Here is an 18,513-nt window from a genome sequence, read left to right on the forward strand (position 1 = left end):
CACATGCGTGGTGTGTGCGCTTGTGTCGCCTGTGCCTGCTCATTTGCATTGTCAAGTGTAGCGGCTCTGCGGTACTTTTCCTGTTGCCACCTCCTCGGGAGAGTCACAGCTTCCAGGCAGCACACACCCACAAGATCAGGACACACAGATGTCCTCTCAGTGACCAGGTCAGCACATTCTGGCCTCATGAAGTTCACTGTTGCTCTGAGCTCACGCCGGTCAATTGAGTGAACATAAGACATGGCCCTTTTCCTTCACAAGGCTCACCTCCACTGCTATCCTCAGCCGACAGCACTGCCCACGAGGAAACCACACACACCTAATAGTTACAACTTTTCTCCTGGCAGGCAGTGGGAGCACCACAGGAGGGGGTGAGGAGAGCTGTGTTATTTCCCTCAGGGCAATGGAGAAACTCTTTTACTGTCTCCTAAGCAGAGGAAGACCTTGGGAGGTGGCTCACAAAGGGCAATCAATGGCAAAGTCTCAAGCCTTGAGAAGCATACATGGTACAGCCAGATCTCTTGTAGGGTTGGTTTTCCTTCCTTCCTTCCTTCCTTCCTTTTCCCTCTTTTCTTTCTTTTCTTCTTCTTTTTTTTTTTTTTTTTTTTTTTTTTTTTTTTTTTTTTTTTTTTTTTTTTTTTTTTTTTTTTTTGAGACAGGTTTTCTCTACAAAGCTCTTGCTATCCTGGAACTTGAACTCATAGAGATCTGCCTGCTTCTGCCTCTGGAGTGCTAGGATTAAAAGTGTGTGCTACTAAGCCCAGGCTAGACCTTGTGGTGACTATTCTCAAACTGACGAAGACCATGAGGGTCACTCTGGGATTCAGAAGTTTCAAGCTAGAGAAGATGGTGAACACCATCCCAGGTGTGACCGGGTCTTAGGAGAAAATGACTAGAAAGCATTGAGAGCAAACTCTTAACAAAGCTAGCGGAGGAATTATCAGGCCTAGGTGAGAGTTGTGCACAGGGGTAGACAAGTGAGGCTGTCAGAAACACTTGTGAGGACTAGCCTCCTGTATCAGTTCTGGATCCTTTTGACATCCTCTGCCATATAATACTTTCTAAATGATCCACACTATGTTCCTTAAGAAAAAGGAAGACCAGCCATAGTCATACATGAATGGATTCTTTTTTTTGGCTTTTTGAGACAGGGTTTCTCTGTGTAGCCCTGGCTGTCCTGGAACTCACTCTGTAGACCAGGCTGGCCTTGAACTCAGAAATCTACCTGCCTCTGCCTCCCAAGTGCTGGGATTAAAGGGGTGCGCCACCACTGCCCGGCATGAATGGATTCTTTAATTTACAGACTAGGAGACAGAAAAGCCCCAGTCAACAGAATCCAAGCATGTGTAACTATAGAGGCTGAATGTCCACGCCTGCACAATCACGTCATAGCAGTAGCAGGAACTGACAGCACAGAGACTCTGTAAACCTGTAAAGACCTCCGTGTGCATAAATCTCATATCCTGTTAGCTCATACACTGTAGGAAAACCAGAGGAGTAAACACCACACGTGCTACACACCATACCTTCTGCTAACGGAGTTATACTTTTCTGAACGACTAGAGTGACAGCGCTCTCGTGAGACTAACCAAGAAGAAAATATGGATTGTGTCAAAACCCATCACAGCCAAAGCAACATGTGACTGTGAAGTTCCATAGGGTTCATGTGAAAGGTGTATAAGAAACCAAGATTCCAAACTACGTCAAGAGCAGACTGCTCATCATGGTGACGTGCACACGACTAACCTAGTCAAAATTTCAGCATGCCTGGGGAAAGCCCCGTGTCCCACAGTGACTGGCTGCTGATGGATGGGGGAAGCCCTGCGTCCCACAGTGAATGGCTGCTGATGGATGAGGGAAGCCCCGCGTCCCACAGTGAATGAATGGCTGCTGAGGGAGGGGAAGTCACTCTTTTGAGGTTGTGGCCATTGGTAGGTTGTTCGTGCCCAGCGGGTGACTACAGACTTGTGTATCTGAACGACAGCAAGTGGAGTTGGAGTTAAGTGTGGGAGTACGGGTGGGGTGAGAAGGAGGTTGCGATTGAAGAATATGGTCCATACATACTGGAAAATATGCATGGAACTTTGAAAGAATAAAAACTATTATTAAAAAAAAGTAGGCTTCTCATTAAGAAGGTCCATGGATATCAGCGTCACAAATATCCACAACAGGTGCACAAATGTCAACACAGGAACACAAGACACATGAGAACCCAGGGCCACATGACTCTTCCAAATCTCCTGACTCCAGTGACCAACTCTAAAGATATCTAGATGAGGAAACGACAAAGAATGGTTTCTAAAACGAGCTTAAATTCAAAGCAGCTGAAATAAGTAGCTGAGAGAAGGCAATGGTGGATGTAAGAGCATCTCAGCGAGGAGACAGAGAGTCTGAGGAACAGATTGGACACTTGGGGAAGAAAATCATACAAGAATATGGTAGAACATCTCACAAAATACACTGGATCAAGCAAGAGAGACTCTCAGGGGCTTGAAGCCAGGGCTGATAGGTAATCACACTAAGAAATCTAATGAAAAAAAAAACCGGCAGAATAAATAGAACATACAAAATCAACACTTAAGCTGGGTATGGTGGCACTTGCCGTTGATCCCAGCATTTCAGAAGCAGAGGTAGGCTGATCTGTGTGTCAGTGGCCAGCCTGGTCTATATAGCAAGATGTGGGCCAGCCAGGGCTACATAATAAGACCCCGTGTCAAAAACAAAACAAAAATGTCTTAGTCACTATTTGATTGCTATGAAGTCGCTGACTCTTAGAAAGGATTGAGCTGGAGGCTGCTCCCAACTTCAGAGGCTATGCCCCTGTCGTCATGGCTGGGAACATAATGTCAGACATACAGGCATGGTGCTGGAGAAGCAGTTGACAACCACATCCTGATCTGCAGGCCTGAGAAAGAAGAACACTGGGCCCAGTTTGGGCTTTTGAAATCTCAGATATCACCCCCAGTGACATATTTCTTCCCACAAGGCCACACTCAATCCTTCACAAATAGTGCCTCTCACTGATGACTAAACATTTAAATATATGAGCCTATGTGAACAATCATTTTTTTTTAAAGATTTATTTATTTATATGTATACAGCATTCTGCCTGCATGTATTCCTCCAGGCCAGAAGAGGGCATCAAGTCCCATTACAGATGGGTGTGAGCCACCATGTGGTTACTGGGAATTGAACTCAGGAACTCTGAAAGAACAGACAGTGCTCTTAACCTCTGAGCCATCTCTCCAACCTCTATGCGAAGCATTCTTTTTTTTTTTTTTTTAAGATTTATTTATTTATTGTATGTAAGTACACTGTAGATGTCTTCAGACACACCTGGAAAGGGTGTCAGATCTCATTACCATGTGGTTGCTGGGATTTGAACTCAGGACCTTCAGAAGAGCAGTCGGTTCTCTTACCTGCTGAGCCATCTTACCAGCCCCAAAGGTTTTTTGGTGTTGTTGTTGGTGTTTGTTTTTCTGTTGTTGTTGTTGTTTTGTTTTGTTTTTTGAGACAGGATTTCTCTGTGTAACCCTAACTGTCCTGGAACTCACTCTGTAGACCAGGCTGGCCTCTAACTCAGAAATCCACCTGCCTCTGCCTCCCAAGTGCTGGGCTTAAAAGCGTGCACCACCACTGCCCTTGCAAACCATTCTTATTCAAACTACTACCAAAAGAAAAAAAAGCAAAGTCAGCCATTAAAAGATTCAATGAACCCATAATCAAAATAGGTGGGGGAAAAGTACAGAGTGAATGACAAGCTACTCAGTTAAAAAAGAAATATCGAAGTCCTGGTGAAAATATAGACATACAGGCAAAAGTTGCATTTAGAGCCCCAAATACACTTGATCAAAAAAGAACTGCCTACCTCTCATTACAGTTAAACTTCCCAAAGTAAAGAGCAAAGAAAAAATGTTGGGGCAAAGTTTATTGGCTAGAAAGACTGATAAAATTTGGGGGTCTCTCTGTACTGACTGGTTTTGTGTATCAACTTTTGTGTCTGGAGTTATCACAGAGAAGGGAGCTTCAGTTGGGGAAGTGCCTCCATGAGATCCAGCTGTGGGACATTTTCTCAATTAGTGATCAAGGGGATAGGGCCCCTTGTGGCTGGTGCCATCTCTGGGCTGGAAGTCTTGGGTTCTATAAGAGAGCAGGCTGAGCAAGCCAGGGGAAGCAAGCCAGTAAGGATCTCTCCATGGCCTCTGCATCAGCTCCTGCTTCCTGATCTGCTTGAGTTCCAGTCCTGACTTCCTTTGATGATCAACAGCATTGTGGAAGTGAAAGCTGAATAAATCCTTTCCTCCCCAACTTGCTTCTTGGTCATGATGTTTGTGCAGGAATAGAAACCCTGACTAAGACACTCTCCCTTCTCAGTGGAAGTGGCTTGCACCATGGTGCAATACAGAGAGACCTGTGCTCTCAGTAACAACTCAAGGCCTGGTCTCCTGGGTGATTCTAATTGCTCTCAGGTTGACAATCAATGGTATGTAACCAGCCATTACAAAACCTTTCAATAATGACTCTGACCATGAATGGTATCCATTCTTTAATCAAAAGACACAGATTGGCAGTTTGGATTAAAAGGCAGGATTCATCTATGTTTCACCTTCAAGAAAGATGTCTATCAAAGACAGGTCCAACCTTAGTATGAAAGGATAGAGAAAGGTACTTCAGGGAATTGGAGTAGGGAATCAAGCAGGTATTGGTCTTCTGATAGCTGACAAAACAGAGTTCAAACCAATATAAGAGGGATCTGCCACTTCTGATACAGAGAGCAGTATGTGGAGAAAACATTACAATTGTAAGCACATGCACAGTGGCCATGGGGCATCCAGCTTCATAAAACAATACTGCTAGATTTAAAGATACAGATTGGTCCAGACACCAGTGATGTCCCTCATGGGGGAGTGACGTCAGTATCCTGCTTTCTCTGGATGCTAGTTGGTAATAAAAATTAATAGCTAAAGTAAATGTAGATCAAATGGGTTTAGAAGATATCTACAGAACATTGCATCCAAACTGCAGAATATACATTCTTCTTAGTAGCCGTAGAGCTTTCTTTAAAAATCTTTTGCCGTAGAATATAAAGGAAGTTTTAAAAATAAAGAAAAATAATTTGTTGTATTCTGCCTTATATGCCTGTTCATTGCAGTATGACCCTAACTGTGTGTGTGTGTGTGTGTGTGTGTGTGTGTGGAGGGAGAGGGGGGAGAGTTGGGAAAGAGGGGGAGAGGGAGAGGATGTGTGTGTGTGTGTGTGTGTGTGCGTGCGTGTGCAGCATGTGTGTCCCATGGTGCGCTTGTGGCAGTTGGAGGACAGCTCTTAGGAATCCATTCTTCCCTGCTACCTTGTGGGATCCAGGAATGGAGTTTAGGTCACCAAGCCTGGTGCAAGAACCTCTACTCGCTGAGCTGTCATGCTGGCCTGAGACTTTAAAAGAGCACCAATACCTCTATTTCAAAGTGTTTCATAAAATACAAAAGAAAGGAACATTGATGAACTTTATATGAAATTATTATCTTTACACACATAGAAAAAACTATAAAGACACAGTAAAAAATTATAGACTGATTCCATTAATGAACATAGATGTAAAAGTTCTAAATAAAACACATGAAAAGTGATTTTAAAAAGAGAACATTTAAAAAAAAAAAAAAGGAAAAGAAAAGAAAAAAAGCTAGGGCTGGAGAGATGGCTCAGCGGTTAAGAGTACTGACTGCTCTTCCAGATGTCCTGAGTTCAAATCCCAGCAGCCACATGGTGGCTCATAACCATATGTAATGGGATCTGATGCCCTCTCCTGGTGTGTCTAAAGACAGCTACAGTGTACTTACATATAATAATAAATAAAATCTTTTTTAAAAAAAAGCCTAAGTTTCAGTGGAGACTTCAGGATTTTGGACATGCCAGAACCATGAGATCCTGCTGATGAAAACTGAAGGCATAGAATACAGCCAGCCCAAGTGGGAGAGAGAGGCCATGTGTTCTGCAGGCAGCAGAGCTGAGGCAGGACTAACCAAATCCCATGGAGCCCAGATAATTCTGCCTCTAGAGCCAGATGCCAGGCTTGGAGCTGCAGGCTTTGTTCGCCCTACTTGCTATTGTTGTTGTTCTTCCTTCTTTTAAAGATTTATTTATTTTACTTATATGAGCATTAGATCTCATTACAGATGGTTGTGAGCCACCATGTGGTTGCTGGGATTTGAACTCTGGACCTTTGGAACAGCAGTCAGTGCTCTTAACCGCTGAGCCATCTCTCCAGCCCCCCTGAGTTTTGTTCTTACTTTGGTCTGAGCATCCCTGGCTATGCCACAGTTCTCCCTTTTGGAATGAGCAGGCTTTTTCTGTGCTAGCATTTGTCGCAAGCTTGTCATTTGTTTTTTGTTTTGTAGATCAAACATAGTACTTGGACTTTGAAACAGTGTTGCAACTGTTTAAAGACAATAGGGACTAAATTTTTTTTTTTTTTTTTTTTTTTGGTTTTTCGAGACAGGGTTTCTCTGTATAGCTCTGGCTGTCCTGGAACTCACTTTGTAAACCAGGCTGGCCTCGAACTCAGAAATCCACCTGCCTCTGCCTCCCAAGTGCTGGGATTAAAGGCGTGCACCACCACCACCCGGCCTAAATGTATTTTTATTACAAGGTGGTCATGAGCCTACTTGTAATGTGTTTTGGTGTAATGATGAAAGAAGGAAGAGTTGTGGTGATTAATATTGTCCAACTTGACACCTAGGACAGTGTCAGTGACAGCCTCTGGGCAAGCCTGAGATAGCCTACAAGGGCAAGCCTTTCCAGGGAGGTTAGCCTCTGGAAATGACTGTGAGAAGTTGTTTACATTAAGTTAGTTGAGGTGGAAAGACCTACCCTGAATATGGGTGGCACCATACTTGGGGATTCGTGTCCTGGACTGAATAAGAAGGAAAACTGAAGATGAGCATTAATATTCGTTGCTCTGCTCTCTGACTGTGGACACTCTGGGACAAGCTGTCCTGTGTATGTGCCTACCACCATGAGGCTATGCTCTTGAACTATAAGACACAATCAATTTTCTTAAATTGCTTTCATCACGTCTCTTACCACAGCAGTGAGCAACTAATACTGCTGTCAAAATAAAGGTACAGATTCAGTGCAAACCTCATCAGAATTCCAAGATCATTCTTCACAGAAATTGGGAAAAAATCAATTTAGGATTAATTTGGAAGGAGAAAAGACCTCAGATAGGCAAGAAATCTAAGACAAAGAAATAAATCAAGAATGAACGAAGAAGTCTGAAGTATTCCACACCTGAATTCAAGGTTTGCCACAGAACCATAGTGACAAAAACATCATGGTACTGTCACAAAAACAGACACATGATGGACTAGAATAGAGAGTCCATACAAACTGATGGAGCTAAAGCTGCCTTAGTTTCTACAAAGACGTTGAAAGTATTAATTATAGAAAAAATATCTCAACAAATCGACTGGATATCTATATGTAAGTTAGATTTTTATCTCAGCCCTATAGGCTTATGGCTATCTTCAGTTGACAGTGTAAATACTTGAAATGTTAGACCAAAAAAAAAAAAAAGGTCAGGCAAGTGCTTCAAATTATAGGCATACACAGGACTTTCTGAGGGGATTACATAGATGCACAGGCAGTAACAGCCAATGAAATGAAGAGGTAGCCTAGGTAGGAGAGAATCTTAGCTACACACCTGTCTGTACCCAGTGTCAGTTACTTTGTGGGTTCTTCTTTCCCATGCTTCTCCACTTTTTTTCTAAACATTTATTTTATTTATTTTATGTGTATGAGTACAGTGTAACTGTATAGATGGCCATGAGCCATCAGGCGTGTGGCCGCTGGGAATTAAATTCAGGACCTCTGCCGGCCCTGCTCACTCCGGCCCCGCTTGCTCTGGCCTCGCTCTGGCATAATACACTGTAGCTGTCTTCAGACACACCAGAAAAGGGCGTCCAATCTCATTATGGGTGGTTGTGAGCCACCATGTGGTTGCTGGGATCCGAACTCAAGACCTTCGGAAGAGCAGTCGGTGCTCTTACCTGCTGAGCCATCTCACCAGCCCCCGCTTCTCCACTTTCAACCCCCTAACTCTAGATAGAGGAAAAAGGATAGAAGGGAAGGGGAGATGGTGTCACTGCTTCCTGCTGGTTAGGGACGGTGTGTTCCTTGGAGCAAGTCTGACCTTCACTGTAAGGTTATCTCATTTCTTCTTCTTTCTTTTTTGTACACAACTACTTAACAAACCTTGACCAACAGAAACCCACCACCAACAACTCTTCTCAGCGCCCTAGCATATGTAGACCCCATATGGAGAGACTCCAGAATTCCAAACACAACCACAGAAACTATCTGCAGCTGGCAAAATCATGCTTCTGCTAGCGCACAAGGCGAATCATACTCAGCTGCTGTGGATGACCTGAAGCGGCTCCACGTCCCATGTGTGGGATTAAAATGAGAGCATATTCCTATTTCTGTGATTTCCAAAGATTCCAAAATTCTTACTGCACCTGTCGGAAGTCTAATAGCTAGGGTGTACAGAACTAAAAATTGACATCGAGATATCGAATATCCCGCCTGGCAGTGGTGGCACATGCCTTTAATCCCAGCACTTGGGAGGCAGAGGCAGGCAGATTCTGAGTTCGAGGCCAGCCTGGTCTACAGAGTGAGTTCCAGGACAGCCAGGGCTACACAGAGAAACCCTATCTGGAATAAAACCAAAAAAGAAAAAAAAAAACCCACCAACAAAACAAAACAAAAAAGATATCGAATATACCAATAAAGGCAGACAATGAAATGAACAGAAAGCTTTCAAAATATGAGGTATGATTATTAAACATGAAAGATGCTTGTCCTCACAAACCATCAGAGAAATGCAAATTAAAAGGACACTGAGATCCCAGTCAGAGTGGCAGCCATTGAGGAAACAGCAGGAACCAACAAGACATAAGAACCCTTGATCAGTACTGGTGCGAATGTGAACTAGTCTACTCACTAAGGAATTTAGGATAGAGACTCCTCAAAGAACTAAAACGGGCCAGTTCTGTGATCCAGTTCTGGGTATTTACCCAGAGGACCTCAAATCAACACAAATGGAGCTGACTGAACTGATGTTTACTGCGGCACAATTCACAATAGCCCAGTGAGGGAACCAACTTAGGCTCCTAACAGCAGAGGAATGGGTGAGGAACATGTATGGTATGTACACAACTGAATCTCCTTCAGCCATAAGGAACAACTTTGTGCCATTTGCAGGAAAGAGATGTATCTGGAGATGACCACAGTAAGGAAATGAATCCGATTTCTGAAACATAATCACAGTGTATCTGTATATGATATGAAGGTAAAGCAAGACTTTCTGGGTGAATGAAGGGGGCTAAATGGAAGTCAGGTGTGACTGGAGTGACAATGGCCCCCATAGGCTCATGTATCCTTGGTCCCCAGTTAGTGGAACTGTTTGGGAAAGATTAAGAAGTGTGGCCTTGTTGGAGCAGCTGTGTCACTGGAGGTGGGCTTTGAGGTTTTTAAAAGTCCAGCCATCCCTGGTTAGCAATCTCTCTGTCTCCTACTTGGGTACAAGGACATCAGTTCTTAGCTACGACTTCAGCATGACTGCCACCATGCTCCCACCACGATGATCACGGACTCTAACCCTTTGGAACTTGGAGCACCAAATTAAATGTTTTCTTTTGTAAGTTTCCTTGGTTAAGAAGTTTCTTCAGAGCTGTGGAAAACAGACACAGCAGGGAAGAAAGAAATAAGAAATAGGAAGGAGTGTGTTTGACATATGCTACATACGTCTATGAAACTGTCTCTAGGTTGTGCGGAATTAGTTATGCAAGATGAATGTACAGAATGAAAAATTCAGTGGAAAATAACTTTAAAAGTTACCACTTAAAAAATTCCAGGGGCTGGTGAGATGGCTCAGTGGTTAAGTGCACTGACTGCTCTTCCGAAGGTCCTGAGTTCAATTCCCAGCAACCACATGGTGGATCACAACCATCCGGAAATCTGACGCCCCCTTCTGGTGTGTCTCAAGACAGCTACAGTGTACTTAGATATAATAATAAATAAATCTTTAAAAAAAAAATTCCAGGGGCTGAGGATGACTGTCCGTAGAGTGCCGATGTGCATTCTTGAGAACCTGAGCCTTTAGCCCTAGCACCCAGGTAGAGCCTGGGCTTGGTGGTGTGAGTCTGTAATTCCAGCATGGTGAGGACAGAGACAGGTGGATCCTGGAGCTACCTCCCCAGATAGTTAGCCAATCATTGAGCTCTGGGTTGAATTTTGAGACCCTGTCTCAAAAAATATAGAGGAGATTGACAAAAGATGCTCAATGATGGGGCTGGCGAGATGGCTCAGCGGGTAAGAGCACTGACTGCTCTTCCGAAGGTCCTGAGTTCGGATCCCAGCAAACCACATGGTGGCTCACAACAGACGACCTCTTCTGGTGCGTCTGAAGACAGCTACAGTGTATTTCTCCGGAGTGAGCAGGCCGGAGCAAGCAGAGGTCCTGAGTTCAATTCCCAGCTGCCACATGATGGCTCATGGCCATCTGTACAGCTACAGTGTACTCATACTTATTTATTTATAAAGTAAATAAAAAATCTTTAAAAAAAAGGTGCTCAATGATAAAGCAAATCAAGTAGCAAAATGTGTACAGTCACTTAAATTCAAAAACCTGTATGATCCTGAGGCTCCTGGTTACCCTCCTGTACTTTTAGGTAAGGTGGAATATTTCTACACGTTAATGGAAATTAAAACACACAGTGTAACAACTCTTCCGTAGACTTGTAGAATTTCAAAGGACTTCATAGACAGAAACTTTGATTTTTTGTTCGTTCCTCAGGGAACTGGTCCAGTGGGACCAGGGAACATAGGCGGAGGGGGGGCGGGGGGAGGAGAATGCCTTAGCCCATTTGTGCTGCTACAATAAAAGACCTGAGGCTGTGCCATTACAAAGTCCATAGATTTTATTCCTCACAGTGTCTAGTGAGGGCTGCTCCCTTGCTCCAGAACAATGCTCCACTGCTGCATGTTAATGGCAGGAAGTGACCAGGCCGACCAGTCAGGTGCTACACAGACCTTTTATATAAAGGCCTTAATCCTGGATACCGGGCAGGGTCCTCATGGCTCAGTTACTGTAAAGATCGCAACTCTTACTGGTGTCATTATCTCAACACCTAAAGCTTAGAAGGGGGCCCTTTCAACCAATAGCAGAGAACCACATTGCCTGCCTGATTCATGCCTATGGTTTTCTATTTGCCAGTCTCCTGGGGACTCTACCTGAGAACTCTCTATTCGGCCAGGGCTGCACATCTTGCCAGCAGCACAGCAGGAAGACAGATAAGAAGGTCCTCGCTCCTCTATTCGCTGTCATGTTCCCTCCAGCAGAAGGGGGAGGCCCTTCCCTGGAAGGTCTTCAGCTTCCCCAGCTTTGATCTCTCGGATACGTGGAATGTCTGAGACCTGTGACATCACCACCAGTAAGTGGCCAGAGTTCCTTTTCCTTGGGAGTACACTGTGCTTGTTGTCTGGTCTTCAGAAGGAGAGACTGGTGGGAGTCGACTGCACCTAAGAACCGGTCAGCTTCTTCGTACTGCCTGTCTGTGTCTGCTGTGATCCCAAGCCCCTCGCGGTAGTGCATCAGTCAATACTCAATGTGGAGGTCAAACAAAGTCAATGTGGAGGTCAAACAAAGCCTAGCATATCTCCTTCCATGAACGGACATGCTGGAAAGATGCCGGAGGACTTGATAAACTGCAGGATGTATGCCAGGACAAGCAGATCCAGATGGTCCTTGAAGAACATAGCCCATGGCTCTGTAGTTCTGGGGCCCTGAAGGATGGGGCGCAAGGTCTAAAGGCTCCAGGAGCTCAAGCCCTTCCTTCCCCTCTTCTCTCTGCATCCGTTTCCGTTTCTGCCCCTGAAAGGTCATCCCAAGGCAGAGCAAATGGCCACCTTCTCCGTCATCTTCCTCCAGCTCTTCTTCTTTATGACGTTTGGAGTTTTCTCCCTCAGTACTATGCAAAACCTTCCAAACGGTCCTTTGGTTAACTCAGCTGTGCTCCATGCTGTCCCTAGACAGATCCAGTGCCTGGAGGGAGCATATAGAATGCATCTCGTTCAGCGCACCAGGGTGTCGGCCCTAAGATAGCTTCATACCTATGAAGTAATTCTGGATGCAAGGCCAACAGTACCCCCGTGACCCCGAGGACCCAGTGTTGTGTGCCAACCAGGGTTCTTAGACCCTTGCTCGTTACTGCTCTCATGGGGGCCTGAAAGCACTTTCCCATTTCAGTATTCCTCCTCTCCCAAATGTGTCTCTGATTCAGTGCCAGTTTGCTGTAGTCTGGCCTCATGGGTGTCGTCATCCAGGGATCCTTTGCATGTGAGTCTGCTGCCTCATGAGCTAACAGCCAGGCGCTTGGGACGACACAGTTGGACCAGGCTTCCTTTCCCTTTAAGTTGGAAACGTTTCACTTGTAATGGAGCTCCAGGTTAGAAAACGCAGACCAGTCCCCAGCAGCTTCTGTTACTCCTTCACGATCTTTAGGAAAATCTGGAATGTTGCTGAAGCTGTATGGTGGCTGCTCTCCAGCACTGCTCTCACTGTCGGCACTGCTCTCACTCTTGTGAAGGTCAACCAAGGTCACCATTTAATTAGGTCTTGACTCTGCATTTGCCCTCATACATTTTCATGTGAACGGCATGTGACCCAGGACCTCAGAGCACCTGTAGTTCCAGCTGCTTTTCCTACGGGTGTTTTTGTGGGGACTGTGTGTGGTGTCCGCTTGCTTCTTAACCTATGGACACCAGTGTTCCTTGGGTTGAAGTTCTTGGTCTTCATTGTCTGCTGGCCTTTTTCTGATGGGTACAACTCTGCCTTCTGTAGTCACTGTGGTTTGTATAGGCAACCCCATCAGTTTCCAGAACAGCTATTTTGTCCATTGTTTTTGCTTGCTTTGTAATAATATTATAAGGCTTTCCCAGGAGAGGAGCTTTTGCTTACAGTTTCAGATGCTGTAACCCAAACAGCAGTGTGCAGCCTCTGCTGAGAGGCCCATGGCAGACACAGGAGCCCATGCAGAAGGAAAGGCCATGCTTCAACACAGGAAATCAGGGTGGTAACGGTTCATCTAACCATCCTCTGAGGATGGCTAGCCAGACACTCACAGGAAACAAGCCCCATCCTCCAGGTCCCAGTCTGCCAGCACCCCATCCTATGCACCTGCTGTAAACGTAGCCACTCCATAGCAGTTACTCTGTGTGCAGTTCTATTCTGGTGTATGTGTATGTGTGTGTGTGTGTGTATGTGTGTGTGTGTGTGTGTGTGTTTGGAGACAGGGTTTCCTTGTGTAGCCCTGACTGGCCTGGAACTTTGTAGATCAGGGTGTCCTCAAAATCACAGAGATTCCCTTGCCTCTGAGTCTGAGTGCTGGAACGAAAGGTAAGCACTTCCATACCCGTGCTTTATTTATTTATTTATTTATTTATTTATTTATTTATTTAAAGATTTATTTATTTAAAGATTTATTTTATGTATATAAGTACACTGTAGCTGTCTTCAGACACACCAGAAGAGGGCATGGATCTCATTACAGATGGTTGTGAGCCACTATGTGGCTGCTGGGAATTGAACTCAGGACCTTTGGAAGAGCAGTCAGTGCTCTTAACCACTGAGCCATCTCTCCACCCCTATTATTTATATCTTTAGGCTTTTTATGTAGCACGTTAGGTTTCCTGTCATTGAAGACTCATCAGTCGGTCCTCTTTTCTGTTATAGTTCTTGGTGTTGTCTATTTGGTTGACCTTTGCCTAGCATTCTTTTCCTTTGTCACCATGTTTCCCAGTTTGATTTATGCTGGTATGATAAAATATGACAAATGCAACCTGGGAGAAGAAGGTGTTTGTTTCAGCTTATATTTTCAGATTACAGTCCGTAGTGTGGGGAAGTCAAGGAAGCCGGGCCCAGAGCAGCCAGTCAGCTCACACACACAGTCCAAAGCAGAGAGCAATAAGTGCATACATGTTTGTTTGCCTTCATGCAGCTTGACTTCTCTACTCATGTATACAGTTCAGGATTCCCTGCCTAGGGAATGGTGCTGCCCATAGTGGACTGACTGGGTGTTCCCACATCATTTAACTTAAGACAATGTCATAGATATGTCCACAGGTCAGTCCGTTGTAGACAGTTCCTCACTGAGACAATTAAATCTAACTAGCATACCATGTTAGAATGTCAGAATGTAATTCCATATGTTTGTTTTCATCTCCTTCACACATTGAAAAGCTTCCCAAAAGTGTAAGTGACCACACACCGCACCTCCGGTGTCCTTTAAATTTTACTTGATTCCTCTCAATTTCCCACACACTCTTTGGAGAAAGACTTGAGGACTGGCTTGTGAAACCCCCATCTTTTTCTATAAGGAAATGCAGTTGAGAAAGAAGATAGAACAGGAGAGAGCACAGTGGGCTCACACTCCCCAGGCATCTCAATCCCAAGGACAGACTTTGTCACTCAGAAAACCTGGGAGGAAAAAGGAGAGGTATAACCAGAGGGGACACAGGTTGGTAACAGAGAAACATTCCAGGAGCTCACTTTTTCTGGGGAATCAGTGGTGAGATGCCTGCTGAGGACGGACATTACTGACACCGTTCTGCGTGTGCACGTGCACGTGTGCACTCTTTTATGGGTCTTCATTGCCTTTAGATTGAGTTTCCTAGAGCATCATGCTAGCTATAAATCTCTATGTAATAAAACCCAAGGCTTTGGCATCTTCCTTAACTCTTGAGAACTAATAAGTGTGGAGGCTCAGTTGTGAGCTTGGCTATGTGAAGATGCCCCTCCCTAAGGAAGCTAAGACTAGCCAGGCGAGGTGACGCAGACCTTTAATCCCAGTACTGGGAAGGCAGATCTAGGGGTATCTCTGTAAGACTGAGGCCAGCCTGAGCTACAAAGCAAGTTCCAGGACAGAAAAGGTTGATATACTGAGAAACCCCGACTTAAAAAAAAAAGAGAAACCCAAACAACAACAAAAACAAGGAAACAAGAAAGCAAGCTAAGGCGTTCCACACAAGTCTGTGCTGGCACGGAAGGAGTCCAGCTTGACTTTGCCACGCTCTGATTTTTATTAGTCTCTTTTTGTTGTTGTTAAAGAAGAAATTGAATACAAATTTAATAAAACTTCCTTTTCCTTGTTAAGTATGTGTGTGCGTGTGTTTATGGCAGTGGTATAGAAGTCAGACGATAACGTGCAGACATCAGTTCTCTCCTGTAGCAACCTGAGGTTTGAACTCAGGCTGGCAGGTTGCGAATACCTTAACCTGCTGCTGTTGCTGCTGCACTGTCCTGCGGGCCCCGTTGCCACTTCCTCCTTGCTGTGTGCAGACCGCTGATTTGTCAGAGGTAAGGAGTGTGAGTGCCTGAGGTATCTGCTGAGATGACAGCTGAAGCCGTGCTCTCGCCTCCCCTCTCAGCTCAGGCTTAAACTTGTATTTTGAGGCGATTATGGATTCATATGAAGTTGTAAGAAGGTCACAGATAGCTCTCCCCATCTTGGCAGTATCTCCCAGTAGAGCATTACCACCCAACAGCAGGACTCCTCAGGGCTCTGACACGTGTCCCATCTGGACCCTCGTGCTTCTGTCACAGGTATGGCTTCTTAAGAGCAGGCCAACTTGAACAAACATGTCTTCATAGACAGGGCATTGATGATGAACCAAAGAAAGAATCCCACCCTGATGGAGTCTGGTGAGCTGGTGAGCCGGTGAGCCCAGTGAGCCCGGTGAGCCAGTGAGCCGGTGAGTGGATGAGACTGTTGGGGCTACTTATGAGAGCATGGGTGACTCAAAGGCAGTTGCATCTCTCAAAGCAGCGCAGCACAGGTGATAAGTCACCAAAGCTGCTGCCTGGCTCTCCTTGCACATGTCGCTGGCAGCTCCACTGGAGTCTCCTTTTGCCTGGGAGCTCCCAGTTCACTCAGTCCTGGGATGGAGGTGGGGGTTGTGAATCTTAAAGTTGTGTGAACTCCCCGAGACTTGAGAGCTCTGCTGAGCTTCCAATAAAGTCTGTTTGTAGGTGACTTTGAGAGGCTCTGATCTTTGTGACCCATGTATCTGTCATGGCCTTCACCCTGGAGAACTCTGGAGATCACGGATGGACCTATCACTGTCACATGTCCTATTTCTTCTCCAAATTTCCTCAGTGGTTCTTAGTTTCTCGTCTTGCCACTCGGGGGCTAGATTAATCTCATGTGCATCCACACAGTCCTGTGGAGAGTGGCAGCCTCTACAACTGACGGCAGGCCTGCTCTTGCTTCATCTTTTATCACTGGGTCCTCCACCTGGCCTTTAGTTCCACTGGGTTGCTCTCTGTTTTCCACAAGACGTTGCTGCTGTGGCTTCAGTCAGTAACTAAATCTGTTTGCTCGAGACCTCTCTGCCTGCCATGAAACCCCAGGGAAGGGCATGCTGTGGTGACACTGCCAGGAACTACTCAAAAGAGAGCCAAGTTGGTGATGAGCTGCAATATCTGCCAGACGGTTAGACATGCTAACAGGGGGACATCATTTTCCTGCCCCTGATGGACTCAGGATTTCTGTAAATAGAAGGTTCATGACCAAATTTAACTTTTAAGCCATTAGCTGGGAATGATGCACAGGACAGAAATTTTAAGGAGCCGTTAAGCAAATGATGATGGAACGCTTGGGCTAAGATTGTTCCTTAAAGTCTTCAGTTCCAGACCATGGAAAGTCCCATGCTTACTGCTGTGCTGTTGGCTTCTTTAAGATGTGCTTGGAAGCAAAAGGCACGAGGGAAACACTTCAAAGTGCAAGGTTTTTGTTTTTGTTTTTGTTTTTTTTTTAACTTTTGCTTTATATGATAAGCCTATAAGCCTTGCTTTCTGTCCAATTAGCCTCAGTTCTATTGTTCATACCAAACATCTGGTAATACTTGGGAGGAAAAAAATACTTCCTTTAATCGTGACCTGACCCTGTGTGCTTCATTTGTTTTAGAGGGTGGATCATGGCCAGCTTAGCGTGTGTTCCTGACTGAGTGTGTAGTTGGGCCCCATGGAGTCCCTCTGAGGGTGTGTTCTCTGAACCAGCACACCCAGTGACTGCATTTCTCTGCCCCTCACTCTTTCATCCTCTCCTGTCTCCTGGACGCTCATGGCTGGGAAGTCTCAGCCCCCTCAGACATTCTGTCTCACATGTCTGCTTCTGCTGCTCTCTGACCTCCCTGCCACGGATGCTGTCCTGGCTAGTCTTATGTCAGCTTGACACAAGCGAGAGTCATCTGAAAAGAGGTGACCTTAACTATGACAGATTGGTACCAGAAATGGGGTGTTTCTGTGACAGACCTGAGCACATTGTTTTGGGGAGGACTTTGGAACTTTGGGCTAGAGAAGGCATGGGTGTTGAGAGCCCAGTGGCTGTTCTGTAGGAGCTTGGAAGAGAATACTGTTGAGAGCAGTGCAGACCAGAGAGACCGGGCTTGTAAAGTTTCAGAGAGAAGCAGGGACTCTCCTGGACCATTTGTGTGAAGACTCTATGCTGTCTGGTCAGCTGAGCCTGAAGAGTCATCAGCGGGGATTAACAAAAGACCAGAACGAATAATAAAGTAAAACCTTTGCATTGCTGGGGCAGTGGATGCTGGCCAGCTGAGGCTGAAGAAGCAGCTGTGGTTAAGAGGAGACCAGTGTCACTGGGATGAAGTTGTCTGGGAAATGCTTCCCCAGGGTCAGCACAGAGAAGGTGCTGGGTTCCAGAATCTGCCGATGTTGTACTTTGTGCCGTCAGCTGACTTTGGTAGTGTAAGAGTCATGCAGGTGGTGCTGGTTTCGAAGATGTGAGGGAGTTATGGAGAGCAGCTGAGGCTTGGCACTGTGTGGCAGGGCTGGAGTCCCTGAGGAGAGCTCAGGAGAGGCTGTTGGTAACAGTGCAGCCCAGTTGCAGTAGAAGACCCCAGCACTTTGGGAGATTACATTATTATGGGATGACCACCAAGAACAGCAGCAGTGGTGGAGTGGAGCCAGCCTGAGCCTAGAAGACATGCTGCGTGGGCCGCAGAGGGCAGAGCTGGAGAAGTGACCCAGGCTGCGTGGGCCGCAGAGGGCAGAGCTGGAGAGGTGACCCAGGCTCTTTGGAGGAGCCCAGAAGATTGTGAGTGAATCCCAGAAGGTGAATATTGAGTTGTTTACACTTCTGGAGTTTGCTTTTGCTTTGCTCAGATTATAACTGTGCCCTAGTCCTTCCCTTTTGAAACAAGAAAACATGTAATGTATTTTTGATTTACAGGAACCCCCAGTTGGCAGACTGAATTTTAAAAGAGATTTTTAGGTTTTAAAAGAGATTCCATATTTTAAAAAAAGCCTGAATTTAAAGGTGTTTGAATTTCTAAAGACTGTGGGACTTTAAGTTTGTAAAGATGTTTTATGTTCTGATGATGATATTAGTGTGTTATCTTGGAGATAAACAAGAAAGGAGGAAAGGAAAGGTTGTGACTTTA

At 45.4% G+C, this 18,513-nt stretch overlaps 1 protein-coding gene across 2 annotated transcripts in view; it reads right to left on the bottom strand.

Moving 5' to 3' along the window:
* The window catches only part of LOC116071151 (sperm acrosome-associated protein 7-like), a 21,629-nt gene extending 10,181 nt beyond the window's left edge, over positions 1 to 11,448 (bottom strand). For both annotated transcript variants that reach the window (XM_031342567.1, XM_031342566.1), the window contains exon 1: positions 11,287 to 11,448. In XM_031342567.1, coding sequence (XP_031198427.1) covers positions 11,287 to 11,380 — 94 coding nt within the window. In that variant the 5' untranslated portion in view covers positions 11,381 to 11,448. The remainder of the gene's footprint in view (positions 1 to 11,286) is intronic.
* Between the last annotated feature and the right edge of the window lie 7,065 nt (positions 11,449 to 18,513).

Source organism: Mastomys coucha, unplaced genomic scaffold (assembly GCF_008632895.1).
Source record: "Mastomys coucha isolate ucsf_1 unplaced genomic scaffold, UCSF_Mcou_1 pScaffold22, whole genome shotgun sequence".
NCBI lineage: Eukaryota > Metazoa > Chordata > Mammalia > Rodentia > Muridae > Mastomys > Mastomys coucha.